At 43.0% G+C, this 15,844-nt stretch overlaps 2 protein-coding genes across 3 annotated transcripts; both read left to right on the plus strand.

Annotated features, from left to right (window-relative positions):
• Positions 1-459: 459 nt before the first annotated feature.
• On the plus strand, positions 460-12,258 carry dnajc1 (DnaJ (Hsp40) homolog, subfamily C, member 1). 2 transcript variants are annotated; one of them, XM_059344741.1, is made up of 12 exons: positions 463-722; positions 1,580-1,681; positions 4,194-4,240; positions 4,322-4,487; positions 4,578-4,678; positions 4,766-4,859; positions 6,312-6,396; positions 6,493-6,653; positions 8,583-8,702; positions 9,681-9,729; positions 10,140-10,537; positions 11,842-12,258. In XM_059344741.1, exons 1-12 carry the CDS (start codon positions 564-566, stop codon positions 11,908-11,910), a joined length of 1,551 nt encoding a protein of 516 aa, XP_059200724.1. In that variant the 5' UTR covers positions 463-563; the 3' UTR covers positions 11,911-12,258. The 2 variants fall into 2 exon arrangements, with proteins under 2 accessions (XP_059200725.1, XP_059200724.1); XM_059344742.1 differs by lacking the exons at positions 10,140-10,537; positions 11,842-12,258 and adding an exon at positions 9,910-10,018 and having other exon boundaries at positions 460-722.
• Positions 12,259-13,338: 1,080 nt separating this feature from the next.
• On the plus strand, positions 13,339-15,392 carry c11h7orf25 (chromosome 11 C7orf25 homolog). The gene is made up of 2 exons (XM_059344349.1): positions 13,339-13,480; positions 13,843-15,392. Exon 2 carries the CDS (start codon positions 13,859-13,861, stop codon positions 15,092-15,094), a length of 1,236 nt encoding a protein of 411 aa, XP_059200332.1. The 5' UTR covers positions 13,339-13,480; positions 13,843-13,858; the 3' UTR covers positions 15,095-15,392.
• The last annotated feature ends 452 nt before the right edge of the window (positions 15,393-15,844 follow it).

A 15,844-nucleotide genomic window follows, 5' to 3' on the forward strand; every position in this document is an offset into this window, starting at 1 on the left:
TGTTTCATTGTTTTAAGTAGCGTTATTAAAAACTGTTGTTAAATAATTAACACCTGTTTGGTCTCTTTGTCTGTAATTGTTCATAGTTCTGCTGCTCCCTGCTGGACAACATGTGAATGATCTGATAAGTATGATTAAATAATATAATAATATAATTAAAATAGAATAATTACACTGTTCTAGTTCTATAGACAGTATTACATATATTATAGACAGTGTACAATAATAATATATAATAATATCTGGGTTTTATTTGAGAGCTCAGTGAATCTGACAGGGTTCAAATAAAAGTATGATTAAACCACAAACTACATATAAATAATTTATTTATTTAATCACTGACTGTATAAAAATACTGTATTTAACCACAGACTGTATATAAATAATGTATTTAACCACAGACTAAATATAAATAGATTTAACCGACAGAGAGGACTTTTACTTTGACAGTTCAGTGTAACCCGGATGCGTCCGTCAGTGTTTCCGGTGTTGTTGCGCTCTCGGACGGAGCAGGCTCGTGTCTTTTCGGTGTTTTTGCGGTTTATTGTGACACTGTGTCGGTAATGCGGGTCTTTGCGGGTCCGTGCGGGTCCTTGCTGCTCGGCCTGACCCTCCTAGTCTCCGCAGTCCCCCCCCTCTCAGCCTGGGACGCGGATCTGGAGCTACTGGACCTGGTGGAGGAGATCCCGCAGAACTTCTACCAGTTCCTGTCCGTGGACCAGGTCCGTGCTAATGCTAATGCTAATTGTCTCCATGGTTACCGCACAGCAGCCGCTAGCTCGATGCTAACGCTTATGCTAACAGCTGAGTGCCACGCACCCACACATAGAGAGACTAAGCTAGTAAGCAACTGAAGCTAACGATCCAGTGAACAGACTGGTTAGTTAAACGGGTTCAGTTCAGACTAGGGAACAGACTGGTGAGTTAGGCTGGTTCAGTTCAGACTAGTGAAAAAACGGGTTAGTTAAACTGGTTCAGTTCAGTGACCAGACTGGTTAGTTAAACTGGTTCAGTTCAGACCAGTGAACAGACTGGTTAGTTAAACTGGTTCAGTTCAGTGACCAGACTGGTTAGTTTAACTGGTTCAGTTCAGACCAGTGAACAGACTGGTTAGTTAAACTGGTTCAGTTCAGTGAACAGATTGGTTTGTTAAACTGGTTCAGTGTAGACTAGTAAACAGACTGGTTAGTTAAACTGGTTCAGTTCAGACTAATGAACGGACTGGTTGATTAAACTGGTTCAGTTCAGTTCAGTGAACAGACTGGTTAATTATACTTGTTCAGTGCAGACTAGTGAACAGACTGGTTGGTTAAACTTGTTCAGTTTAGTGAACAGACTGATCCAGTTCAATACACAGACTAGTTAGTTAAACTGGTTCTGTTCAGTGAACAGACTGGTTAGTTAAACTGGTTCAGTTCAGACAAGTGAACAGACTGGTTGGTCAAATTGGTTCAAACTAATGAACAGACTGGTTATTTATACTGGGTCAGCTCAGTGAACAGACTGGTTACATCACAGTCCAACATATTAACTTCTGTCTGTCTCTCTGTCTGTGTGTCTTTCTCTCTGTCTGTCTCAGGATGCGCCAGCAGCAGAAATAAAGAAGGCGTATCGCCGCCTGTCTGTCTTTCTGCATCCTGACAAGAACAAACATCCAGATGCTGAAACTCAGTTCAGACAGGTGAGAACACTTTTGGCCGCGTTCAGACTGCAGGCGAATCTGATTCAAATCCGATTGTTAGGGCTGACTGTCCACACAGTTTTTAGCAAGTGTCCAAATCGGATATGGCTCTGTTCAGACTGGGCCACATTATCGACTGATCTGACAGGTTGCTGTAGTAACGGCGTCGGAGTGTCTGACGTCATATAATTGCGATATTGCGAGGCAGGTCTCCTCAGTATATTGGCCTTATCACTGTCCAGTAGAAGTGCAGAACATCTCAGACGCACCAGGGGAGAAACCTGGCGGATGGACGCCCCCGTCGGGCCCACATGAGTCGGGCACGGCTGCCGGTAGACACCTCGTCTCTGCGTTACGCGTGCCGCGTAGAGTGACGTCAAAAGAGAGGGACAGTCAAAAACCGATCTGAGTGTTTGGAGCGGTTCAGACTGAGACACATCCGTCCAAATACGATTTGAAACTACCTCCCGCAAAAATCAGATTTCATGTGATTTGTGACTGTTCAGACTTCAAAAGAGCCATCCAGTTCCAATCTGGATGGGCTAAAAATCTGATTTTGGCTGGCAGTCTGAACGCGGCCTTTCTGACTACTGTGTGTGTGTGTGTGTGTGTGTGTGTGTGTGTGTTGTATGTACATCACAAGGCCACTCTGATCTGTTCTGACTGTTAAATCTGAAAAAGAACAAATAACATTTCAGATCATTACAATAATTATTCGTCCTCACACTGACTTCCTGTCTGCTCCTCTGGAGTTTAGCTCCACAGTGTTTCTTTTTCTTTAACAAACTCATAAAATAGGAACAAAAGTGAGATGTTTAATGAATGTAGGGTGAAATTATAACTTTAATTTTTTTTAATAATAAATCCCCAATTAGATTGTTGAGGATTATTTTTATTTTATGAAACTAGTTATTATAATGTCAAGTCAATTTTCTTTATAAAGCCCAAAATCACAAATCACAGATTTGCCTCAAAAGGCTTTACAGACTGTACATGGTACGACACCAGCTGTCCTTAGACCCTCACATCGGCCAGGGAAAACTTCTCAAAAACCCCTTTTAACAGGGAAAAAGAAGAAGAAACCTCCGGGAGAGACAGAGGCTGTATCCCAATGTCAAGGATCCTTGCTTGGTAGGATCCTTCCTTCGGAGTCGGGTCCTCCAGGGTCGAGGCAAGAGTCCTTCCTTTCACTGGTGTAACGCACAAATGGAACAGCCTTCAGTGTGCAGGTGTATGTCATTGTGTAATTGGACGTCCTACTTAAATTCAGTGCTGCAATTTCAAAACCAGTTCACAACATAATGTGGCTTTATCATCAGCACTCTGACACATATTTGTGGAAATGGAAGAAGATGCTTTAATGTTGAATATTGAATAACTCGCCATGGAGATGTGTTCTGTGATTTTTTAAAATGTTATTTTACAGTACAATAACTAAATTTATAAATAACAATTACGGATAATAGCGGAGTGTCGGTCCCTGTTAAAACAATAAACACATGTATAACTTTCTGAATGGCATAGCTATGTATACTTTGCACATAGAACATCATCATCTGACGCATTAACGACAATTAATAACTTTAGCGACTGAGACGGCATCAATTAACTTAACTGGCAGTGTATCAAGATAATATATGTTTTGCTTGACTTTGAAAACAAGTTTTGTAAGTTATGTGATAACAAATATTTAGTGTAAACTGAAAATACTTGTTTATTTAAATTCATATTGCACCGCTGGCTCCCCTGTAGGGAGAGAGAGACAGAGAAGAGCAGGAGTTCTGGGAGGGGATGTCCTTCATATTAGTTACCTGCTGAAGTAGAAACACGATCAGCTGCAAAACCGATCAACTAAAAACATCAAACCAGACATGACGAAGTTAACCGTTATATTATATTATTATATATTCATTAAGAAACCATGAATTTGATCCAACATTTACTGCTGATGTTTCTGCTCAGGGACCTGAATAGGGCTGCAGCTATCGAATATTTTGGTAATAGAGTATTCTATCGAATATTCCATTGATTAATTGAGTAATCGGATAAGACATACTTTTGCTTAATTAAAGCCCAATTATAAATATCCAACAGAAAACAAGACAGATCATTTAATAATAACAACCAATTTGTTCCCTTTTTTAAAGAAAAATATACACCTATTATACATATTAAGCAAAGGAGTAAACCGTTTCAGTCAAAATTTCCAATAAAAATAAATAAAATTACTTCAAACTTAACATTTCCTGAGACACAAAATTACATAAAAATAAATAAAATTGTTGTCAACTAATTTTTTCTAAGTATCAAAAATAAATATATAAAAATATAGATTCTTAAACACTGCCTTTAAATTGTGCAACCTAACATTCAGAATCAGAACCAATACGTTTCAACAGAAATGCTTGGCTGTGGACCGGGATCAGCAGCGCCACGACTGAATGCAGGAAGTGTGTACGCTTCTGATTAATGCAGGAGCACTTTTTATTCACTTTGTCCTTTTTATTTAAAGCTGGTGGCCATTTACGAAGTCCTGAAGGATGACGAGAGACGACGGAAGTGAGTCTTACCTCTCTGACCTCTGCATCTAGTCCCCAGTGGTGTGAGTTGATGTTTACAGATAAACTTGTGTGTATGCAGGTATGATGACATCCTGGTGAACGGGCTCCCTGATTGGCGGCAGCCGGTCTTCTACTACAGACGAGTGAGGAAGATGAGTAACACTGAGCTTGCCTTCCTCCTCTTCCTCATCCTCACTGTGGGACACTATGCTGTCATCTGGTCCATATATCTGGAAAAACTGCTTGTAAGACAGCCAATCAGAGCACAGTAGGCACTTACACAGCCAATGAATGCAGGCCGATCATGTGATCTGATGATGAATCTTCTGTTCCAGGACGAGCTGCTGAGTAACAAGAAGAAGAAAGAGAAGAAGAAGAAACTGAGCACCAAACCTGCAGAGGAGATCAGGTGTATCGGCCAGGACCGGACCGACAGGTACAGTAATGACATCGCTGGACTTCCTGTTTGTTAGTCCGTTTTTGTTGTTTGTGTTCATTATTGTTTGTGTGTTTGTTCTTTTAGAGTTCACGATCGACCAAACTGGCAAGACATCCTCCCTCTGAAGCTGAGCATCTGGCTTTACCTTTCCATCAAAAACCTGCCGCAGACCGTCCAGGTACGCTACCTGTCTGTCTCTAAAACAGCCAGAACTGATCCACCAATCAGCTGCTGAGCGCTGATCGGTGTGTCCCCCAAAGGTTTGTTCTGAGGCCGGCGGGTCGAAGTCCTGGTCTCAGTCCAGGTCTCGGCCCTGGTCCAGGGCCTGGGCTCAGCTCTGGTCCCGACTCTGGTCCCGACTCTGGTCCCGACTCTGGTCCCGACTCTGGTCCCGGTCGTAGTCTCAGTCCTGGTCTCGGTCCTGGTCCCGGCTCTGGTCCCGGTCTTAGGGTGCTTTCACACCGCTAGTTTGATTATTTGGTCCGCACCAGGCAGTAAAATTGTTACATTGTAGCATACAGACTACGTGTGGTCCGCGTTCACACATGCAAACGAACCACATTGGTCTGAATGACGTTTCGTCATCTTCCGGTGGAAATAAGCTCCAATTTCAACTTTCACAATGGAGCGACACGTTCGCACACTGTTTCTTGTGCTGGTCCTTGCTTTTTATATTGTCAACATTACCCATTTCTGGCTAAATATCCAGTTGATGATATGACTGATATTGACTACTTGCAGTCTTTTGCTTTGTGAACACTTTTTTTTTTGTATTTTGATTAATGATTTCATAGGTTAAAACATGTAAATGTGCGTGTTCGTGAGCTGTGTGCAAAAAACACAACACAGCTGCTCAATTAACTATGGAAGCGTATTGCTGCCACCCTTATAAAAATATCTTCCATTTATCTTGTTATAACGAGATACTATCACGTTATTTCGAGATAATGAATGTTTCTCATTATAACAAGATACTGTCACGTAATAATAGCCCTAATAACGAAACGAAACGACAAGCAAGAATAGGTTATGGCTTGTTTGGAAGACTTAATTAAATTCTACTTTAAGCTGTTTGAGACATGGTGAGATTCTACAGTTATTGAACACAGAGGATGATATTGTTATCAGTATGTTACTCTGAGAAGGATTTTGAAATGTATGAAGTTGTACCGAATGTATATTAGATTAAATGAATTTCATACCAGTATTTCCCCAACATTCTTTCAGCAGCGGCACAACACATGGCTAATTTGAATATTCAAATTAGCCATGTGTTGGTAGACAGGATTTGTGCTCCTGCTGAATGAATGTAGGGGAATATAGAACGCAAATTAAGCATTGATGCATTTCGAATAGTTCGTTTAGACCTGAGTTGGTTCAGGTTCACGTTCTCACCAGAGGGACCGCACCAGAGGTTGGCATTTGGTGCAGAATCACCGAGACCGAGACCACCTCTTTTTGGAGGTCTCGGTCCGCTTGATTTAGTGCGCACCCGAGTGCGATTGATGCTTTCACACCGACAAAAACGAACCGAACTAAGAGCTTTTGGTCCGAATGGACTGTTTAGTGCGCACCAACTGCTGTTGCTGTGAAAGCACCCTTAGTCTCTGTCCTGGTCTCTGTGTTTCAGGAGGTGAAGCAGTACTATGAGGACTACCAGCAGATGAAGCAGCAGCAGAGAGAAGAAGCTGAAGCTGAACAGGAAGTTGTCATTAGTAAATACTTTTTACATCGTTTGTTTCTGGGCAGTAACAGATAAATATCAGATCGATCCAGACTTCGAGCTCATGTTTGACTTCCTGTCCGTTCAGGAGAGAAGAGGCCAAAGGTTAAGAAGCCGAAGGTGGAGTTTCCTGTTTATGAGCTGCCCCCAGAGAACCTGAACCAGAGCTACGACCAGGCCACGTCCATTGAGGACATCGAAGACCAGATGGACGACTGGCTGCAGGACCGCAGAACTACCAAGAAAAAGGTTTGATGTTATTGATCGGTTATTGCTGTGATTGGTTTGCGCTTCAGTAAGATTTAAAGAGCGAACTCTAATCTTCAGACTTAAGCAGTCAGACTGTACATTACTGGTTCATGGAGTAAAGATAATGTAAACCTGACATATTGTGCATTTAAATAGAATAGGGGTTACCTTCTAATACTACAGGGTTATTTGATCCCCATGAAATGAAAAATAAACTCACAGTTTTAGCCCTAACCCGATGGAAATTGTTGATTCATTATATATATATATATACACTCCTGAACAAAATCTTAACACCGGGGGAAAAATTACAAGTATTCGCATTTCTTGTTATTAAAATACAACCACGTTGTAAGTAGAGCTTCAAAATGCAAAAAGAATAAACAGCAGCAAGAGACAATAAAAATTGAGTGGGCAATTTATTGAAAACTGCATTTAAACCCAAACAGGCTATTCATCAAAATGTTAAGACCATAGACAAAAAACAAAACAAAAACAGAACTAAAAGTGTCAAAAAAAAAAAAAGTGAATGAATAAAACATTTAAAAGCGAATTAATAAAAATTACAGGTTAAAATGGAAACAGAAAAGTCTTCAGACTTGATTTAAAAGAGCTGAGAGTTGCAGCAGACCTCAAGTTCTCTGGGAGTTTGTTCCAGATATTTTGTGCATAAAAACTAAACGCTGCTTCTCCTTGTTTAGTCCTAACTCTGGGGACTGTAAGTAGACCTGTCCCAGACCACCTAAGGGCTCTGGACGGCTCATAACGTATCAGCAGATCACTAATATATTTTGGCCCTAGACCATTAAGGGCTTTATAAACCAACATTAATATTTTGAAATCAATTCTTTGAGTGACAGGAAGCCAGTGTAAAGACCCTTAGAACTGGGGTGATGTGATCCAATTTTTCAGGGTAACACGCAGGATGGTCCAAAAGAACAACGTTATTCTCCTGGAAGAAGTCTTTAGTCAGGCAGGTGGTGTGAACTGCAGTGTTGTCCTATTAAAGACCCAGTCATCACCACACAGACGAGGGCCCTCAGTCCAGAGAGATGTCCCCTGCAACATCTCTGCAGAGCCAGCCGCTGCCCCTGCACAGCCTGTAGCTCCATTGTTACTCACATTGTTCTATTGAAAAAATGCACCCTAGATTATGATGGAACCTCCTCCACTGTGCTACATAGGCAAGGCAGGTTTATTTGTATAGCACCTTTCAACAACAGGGCTATTCAGAATGCTTTACACAAAACATTAAAAGCATTTAAAAGAGACATATATATATGTATCATTTGTAATATGTAATATGTATATATACATATATATACATATTTTATATATATATAAAATTACATTTAAATATACAAATTTAAGATTAAAGACAAGCAGATAAAATATTTAGGAAAAAATATATTATATATTATATTATATATAGAAGTACATTCAAATATAACATTTTAAAATTGAAAGCTTGCTGATAATAAATATATGTTTGTTTGTATGTATGTTTGTGAATGTATGTATATGTTCTTGTTCTTGCAGATGGATCCACATGATGCATTGATCACTGACATGTGAACCTCTTTTCATATCGGACCAATTTTAAGTTTATTTCTCCCCACAAGAGTTAACTTTTGAATACTTAACGCAGTACTATCTGCACCATATAAGACAGGCAGACTGGCCGGAAAATAAATCATTCAGCTATAAAATCAAACATATTAGGACCCTCCTCTCTTTGACAATATGCATAATATTGATTTGTAATAGTAATCCCGTCCATTGGATATCAGCCTTTTCTGCTCCAAGCTATCGGTATTATATTGGTCTTTATAAATGCATCAGTTGACCTCTAGGGTTCAGGCTGCAGACTGGACTCAAGGTGTAACAGACACCTGGATGATGTCACAGTCTCTGTGTTTATGTCCTTAGGCGACAGACTGGACAGAGGACGAGCTCAGCTTCCTCAGCAGGTTGATGGTTAAATTTCCAGGAGGAACTCCAGGTCGCTGGGAGAAGATTGCTCATGAGCTTGGAAGATCTGTCAGCGACGTAAGCCTGTTTATACTGTTTTAAAACCAGTTAACTTTGAGTCATACTGGGGACCAGTGTTTGATCTGCCTCGGCTTCCCAGTGTGCAGCAGAGAGGGACAGATTGTTACTGAGCTGGTGGACATTCTGTATTCTGTTCCATCTCATCGGTAGTATGCAGGAATTAAGCTTTGTCTATGACACCTGCATGTGAAAACTGTCCCAGACCTGTTCCCGACCTGTCCCCGACCTGTCCCAGACCTGTTCCCGACCTGTCCCCGACCTGTCCCAGACCTGTTCCTGACCTGTCCCAGACCTTTCCCCTACCTTTCCCCTACCTGTCCCCGACCTGTCCCAGACCTGTCCCCGACCTGTCCCAGACCTTTCCCCTACCTGTTCCCGACCTGTCCCCGACCTGTCCCAGACCTGTTCCTGACCTGTCCCAGACCTTTCCCCTACCTGTTCCCGACCTGTCCCCGACCTGTCCCCGACCTGTCCCACACCTGTCCCAGACCTGTTCCCGACCAGTCCCCGACCTGTTCCTGACCTGTCCCAGACCTTTCCCCTACCTGTTCCCGACCTGTCCTCGACCTGACCCAGACCTGTCCTCGACCTGACCCAGACCTGTCCTCAACCTGTCCCAGACCTGTCCCCGACCTGACCCAGACCTGTCCCCGACCTGTCCCAGACCTGTTCCGACCTGACCCAGACCTGTCCCCGACCTGTCCCAGACCTGTTCCGACCTGACCCAGACCTGTCCTCGACCTGTCCCCAAACAGTCCTTGACCTGAATCAGTGACCTCTGCCAGAGACACCATCCAGACTTGTCCCCCCAGTTTTCTAGCTCTGCCTTCTTTTTGGAGGATGTGTCAGCTGTGTTTAGGAGTTTCTCAACATGTTGCTCCTGTCTGCTGTGACTTATGTCCCTCTAAATATACAGATATTAACTGTTGGACTGTTCCTTTAAATCACAAACTGACTGAATTTTTTCTTCAACAGGTGACGGCTAAAGTTAAACAGGTGAAAGACAACGTCAGCCACACATCAGGTAAATTCTCTTGTGGTTCTGCTGTCACTGGCAGGTTCTACTGTAGTTCTACTGTCAGGTTCTACTTTTACTGTCAGTTTCTACTGTGGTTCTACTGTCACTGTCAGGTTCTACTGTGATTCTACTGGCAGGTTCTACTGTCACTGTCAGGTTTTCTTGTGGTTGTACTGTCACTGTCAGGTTCTACTGTGGATCTACTGTCAGGTTCTACAGTCACTGTCAGGTTTTCCTGAGGTTCTACTGTCACTATCAGGATCTACTGTGATTCTACTGTCAGGTTCTACTGTCACTGTCAGGTTCTCCTGTGGTTCTACTGTCACTGTCAGGTTCTATTGTGGTTCTACTGTCACTGTCAGGTTCTATTGTGGTTCCGCCGTCAGGTCTAGTTAATCTTGCTGTTTGTGTTGTAGGTCTGGTGAAGCTGTCGGATCTGAAGGGACCTCCTCTTCCTGTGAGGTCACTTCCTGTTGCTGACACGTTGATGACTCAGAGAGGAGGTGGAGCCTGTGAGGAGGTGCAGGAGCAGGAGGAGGAGGACGAAGCAGCTCCGGTGGTCCGGAGGAGGAACAAGAAGTCAGCAGCAACAGACGGAGTTGACTTGAAAGTCAGAGGTCGTCGGCAGAGAGATTTTGACCCGATGGCTGCGGAGGAAGAGGAAGCGGAGCCTCAGGAGAACAGGGAGAAGGCGGACTCCGCTGTCTGGACTCAGAACCAACAGAAACTGCTTGAACTTGCCCTGCAACAATTCCCGAGAGGAACCGCAGAGCGGTGGGACCGCATCGCCAAGGTGGTCCCCGGGAAAACCAAGGTGAGGACGGACAGGTGATCTAAACGTCAGACAGGTAAACAGGGAGACAATCTACCTGTGTACCTGTATGGGGCACCAGCAGGCCTTCATTTAAAAGGGACATATGGGTGTTTACTGACAGCTACAGGTCAGTAAGTTTTTGTGGCACATTTGTTTAAGTTTGAATTGGATTAGAGTTGTTTTCTTACCTTACAGTTTCACTCTGTTTCCTTACTGGCTACCTGGTCGAAACAACCTAATTGGGCAGGATCTTTGCCTTTGCCGCATGTCCTCCCCTCTGTCACCCCCTTTCTATCTGTCTCTCTCTCTGCGGTTACGCCGATGATACCCAGCTGTTCCTTTCCTTCCCATATAATGACTCGGCTTGTATCTCTGCTTGCCTTGCTGATATCTCCACATGATGACAGAACATCACCTTCAGCTCAACCTCTCTAAGACGGAGCTCCTCGCCATCCCAGCCCGTCCCAACCTATATCAGCCTATCAATCTCCAGATTGATAGGCATCAACCAACTGACCAACTGACCTTCAAGGTTCATGTGGCCACAATTGCCCGATCGTGTCGATTCTCCCGATACGACATCAGGAAGATCAGACAGTCCGTGGCCATGAGGTTAGGGATCGAGCTTGTAACCGGAAGGTCGCCTGAATGTCTGAATATACAGATATTCGTCTTCCGTCTGAAAGCTCCATTTTAGCATCCTCACTGATGAGCAAATGGGAAGTTTCAAATAATCCAGCAGTTAAAGAACATGATTGTTTATTTGGAGTCCTGTTTGTGCCACAGTTCAGTGATCTAAGAAAAAAAAAAACATGAAATAGACACACAATCCTTGCTGGAAATGGCCAGAACCGACCTGACCATGCCATGAGCGTTGGTTTTATCATCACCAGTCAGAGCACCAATAGAACATACAGAGCACCTGAGCAGCATTGATCATTCATTGATCATTGGTTGATATTTAACTGATTGATCATTGGTTGATATTTAACTGATTGATCATTGGTTGATATTTAACTGATTGATCATTGGTTGATCTTTAACTGATTGATTATCCGGTGATCTTGAACTGACTGATTATTGGTTGATATTTAACTGATTGATCATTGGTTGATCATTAACTGATTGATTATTGGGTGATCTTGAACTGATTGATCATTGGTTGATATTTAACTGATTGATCATTGGTTGATCATTAACTGATTGATTATTGGGTGATCTTGAACTGATTGATTATTGGTTGATATTTAACTGATTGATCATTGGTTGATATTTAACTGATCTGTGTGGTTTGTGTTTTTCAGGAGGAGTGTATGATTCGTTATAAAATGTTGGCGGAGCTCGTTCAGAAGAGGAAACAGGCTAAAAGCTGATTTAAGGTGTTGCCCTGTAACTCCGCCTCCTCTTGCTGTGACCTCTGACCTCCTGGCAGGTGAATCATGAGGTGAACGTCCAGGTGACCTGTCAGCAGTGTTTTAATTTTCTGTCCAGGTGAGCTGCCTCCTGATTGGACTGATTCATAATTTGTTTCGTTTTTTTTAATCTGTGTGATGTGGCGTCTCACCTGCTCAGGTGTTTTATTACCGATGTGTCAAACGAAGCGGGAAATGAGCGTGAGCCCACTTGACCTCTGACCTCACAGCTTTATGTGCCTTAGCTCCGTTCAGCATGCTGTCAATCAACCTGTTCATCTGATCAATAAAAAGTATTTATTATCTCCTGCAGCTGGTTTTCATTGTTTCTGCTGACGATTATTCTTGATCAATTAAAGTTATTACATGTGTTTTTAAATAAACTTCATCATGATGTCATCACGTTTGACTTAATTAACATTATGTTGATCATTTATTAAGGTTTTTACAATATTAATTATAATCACAAGCGCCACAATAGTACTATAATTAGTAAACCAGTCGTTTTTTTTAACTGTATATACAGATAAAACAATGTCTTCAAAACAAATGAAACTTGAAACAATTGTTTCCAGTTTATTCTTCATGAAATGTTGAACATTCATCCAAAATATTGTGGTGTACATAATAAACATAACAAATAACAGTTTCTTCTTTAGTTCACAGAAAGTATCATAATGTTGAATATTTATTCAAAAGCTCTGCAAATATCGGATGCAGAATTTTAAACTTTAACTTTATTATTCAAACAAGCTTTTCCCAGCTGGAGAAGAGTTATAGCTCTTATTGTTCCTGATGGATTTATTTAATGTCAGCTTTATACAGTCATGGAAAAAATTATTAGACCACCCTTGTTTTCTTCAATATCTTGTTCATTTTAATGCCTGGTACAACTTAAGGTACATTTGTTTGGACAAAAATAATGATAACAAGACTAGCTCATAGGAGTTTAATTTTAATTTAAGAACAAATAACTAGACATTTTCCATGGTTTTCTTGATAATGATTTTGGTTTTTATCAAGAAAACCATGGAAAATGTCTAGATATCAGCTCTTAAATTAAAATTAAACTCCTATGAGCTAGTCTTGTTATCATTATTTTTGTCCAAACAAATTTAGTTGTACCAGGCATTAAAATTAAGTAATTGAAAAAAAACAATGGTGGTCTAATACATTTCCCATGACTGTGTGTGTGTGTGTGTGTGTGTATGTACACACACACACATATATACACACATATACACATACACACATATATATATATATATATATATATATATATACATACACACACACACATATATATATACACACATATACATATACATATATATACATATATGTATACATATACACACACATATATTAACAAAACAGTCACAAACACGTGACAGGAGGTGACGCTTTTATTCTGAAAACCCCGGAAGCTTCCTAGTACAACCTTCCAGCGGAGAAGAAGACGCAGACGCCGCTGTCGGTGTTAGCATTAGCGTTATCCGTTAGCTCCGAATTAAAGTTCGTCTCTGCTGCCGTAAGTCCACCACACGTTTGTTTACTGAACGTTTTAAATATTTAAATCTGTTTTTATGTGACCGGAAATAGGACACCACAAACTTCAGACTGAGTTGAGCTGACTGGCTGACGTCACAAAGTTAGCATCAGAGCTAATGAGCTAACTCCATTAAAACACTTATAGTTTACTATTTATGTTTCAGATCAGACTCTATTAAAACATTTATAGTTTACTGTTTGTTTCAGATTACACTCTATTAAAACACTTATAGTTTACTGTTTATGTTTCAGATCAGACTCTATTAAAAACACTTATAGTTTACTGTTAATGTTTCAGATCAGACTCTATTAAAACACTTACAGTTTACTGTTTCTCCTCAGGTGTGATGTAGCCGTCATGTCTATGCAGGCAGTGCTGCAACAGCGAATCAGCTCGGCTCAGGTGTTGCTGCAGCGTGCGGAGCACCTGTGTCAGGGCGTGGAGGGTCACCAGAAGCTGTGTGGTAAACTGCGAGCAGAGCTGCGCTTCCTGCGACGCGTGGAGGCCGGAGAGCTGCAGGTGAAAGAGTCTCATCTGCACAGCACCAACCTGACTCACCTGACGGCCATCGTTGAGTCGGTGGAGAGTCTGGACGACGTTGTTGCTCTGCTGCACGTCTTCACCTACCTGGACGCGGCCGGCGACCGGCAGACGCTGGTGGTGGATGTGGTGGCGAACGGGGGACACACCTGGGTGAAAGCGGTAGGCAGGAAGGCGGAGGCTCTGCATAACATTTGGCAGGGGCGGGGCCAGTACGGAGACAAGAGCATCATCAGCCAGGCTGAGGACTTCCTCCAGGCCAGCGGTCAGCAGCCTGTCCAGTACCGACACCCACACATCGTATTCGCCTTCTATAATGGCGTCTCCTGCCCCATGGCCAACCGTCTCAAGGACATGGGTGTCGCCGTCCGCGGAGACATCGTCGCTGTCAATGCTGTAATGATGGAGGAGGAGGATGAAGAGGAGGAGGAGGAAGAGGAGGAGCCGGAGCCGGTGGAAGATAATAACGAGGAGTCAGAGCTGACTCGAGTCGACCGCGGCACTGTGGTGGCAAGCCTGGCGTTCCCCGCTCAGGTGAAGGTGGAGGAGTGTCCGCGTGTGAATCTGGACATCACCACGCTTATCACGTATGTGTCATCGCTGAGTCATGGACGATGTCACTTCACCTTTAGGGAGCCGGTGTTGACGGAGCAGGCGGCACAGGAGCGGCAGCTGCAGGTGCTGCCGCAGCTCGATGCCTTCATGCAGGGCAAGGAGCTGTTCGCCTGCCGCGCGGCCGTCGCAGACTTCCAGCTGATCCTGGACACGCTGGGGGGGCCGGGCGAGAAGGAGCGCGCTCAGAAGCTGCTCACTCGCCTCCATCTGGTGGACGACCGGCCGTCGGAGCGCACACTGCGCCTCACGCCCAGCGCCAAGGTCAACCGCCGCTCGCTAATGATCTTTGGCACCGGAGACTCCCTGAAAGCCGTCACCATGACGGCAAACAGCAGATTTGTAAGGGCATCGGCCAATCAGGGCGTCCGATACAGCGTGTTCATCCACCAACCGAGGGCTCTGACCGAGGGCAAGGAGTGGAGGGCCACACCCATCTGACACTTCCTGTGCAAGGGCTGATGGGGGTTTTGTTTTGTGTTTTGTTTGATTTAAAGATCAATAAAGATTCACCGTCACTTCCTGCTCTGCTCTCATTTGTCAAAGGAGGTGGAAATGTGGAAAGCTTGATAACGCCTCCCTTCCTACCTTGAACCCTCAATAAGAGAGTCACAGCTCACAGCCTTTAAAGAAACAAACTTTTCTGTGAGCACTTATTTATTACACTCAGTTGTTTAGTGAATTTCTGCAGATTTTACACTTGAACGTCTCACTAGTCCCTGAAGGCAACAGGCTGACATCCATCTGTTGGTTTTGTCTCAAAGCAAAAAGTGGTGATAAAATATTGTCTTATGGATCAGCTGTGATCATGAAAACATGCAAACTGCAACCGCTGTATTACTGCAGATAATTGTTATGATTACAGTAATGATAACTGAGACAGTAGCTGCAGTTTCCCAGCATGCTTTCTGTTGTTTCCTTCAGTTTGAGGTGTTTGTGAGCAGCCTGTGGTCTGTAGCTGTATCCCAATGTCAAGGAAGGATCCTCCAGAGGACAGAGTCCGTCTTTTGCCCAAATTCCAAGGATGCATGTTTGTATCCTCCGTGCGCTCTGAGTACCCATAAAGCCTTGCGCACACCGGGATATTTAAAAATGAAAGAAACGAGACACCGGCGGCACAATATGAATTTAAATATATAAGTATTTTCAGTTTACACTGAATGAGCCACAGCCGCCCACACTCTGAAGGCT

This window comes from Centropristis striata, chromosome 11 (assembly GCF_030273125.1).
Source record: "Centropristis striata isolate RG_2023a ecotype Rhode Island chromosome 11, C.striata_1.0, whole genome shotgun sequence".
NCBI lineage: Eukaryota > Metazoa > Chordata > Actinopteri > Perciformes > Serranidae > Centropristis > Centropristis striata.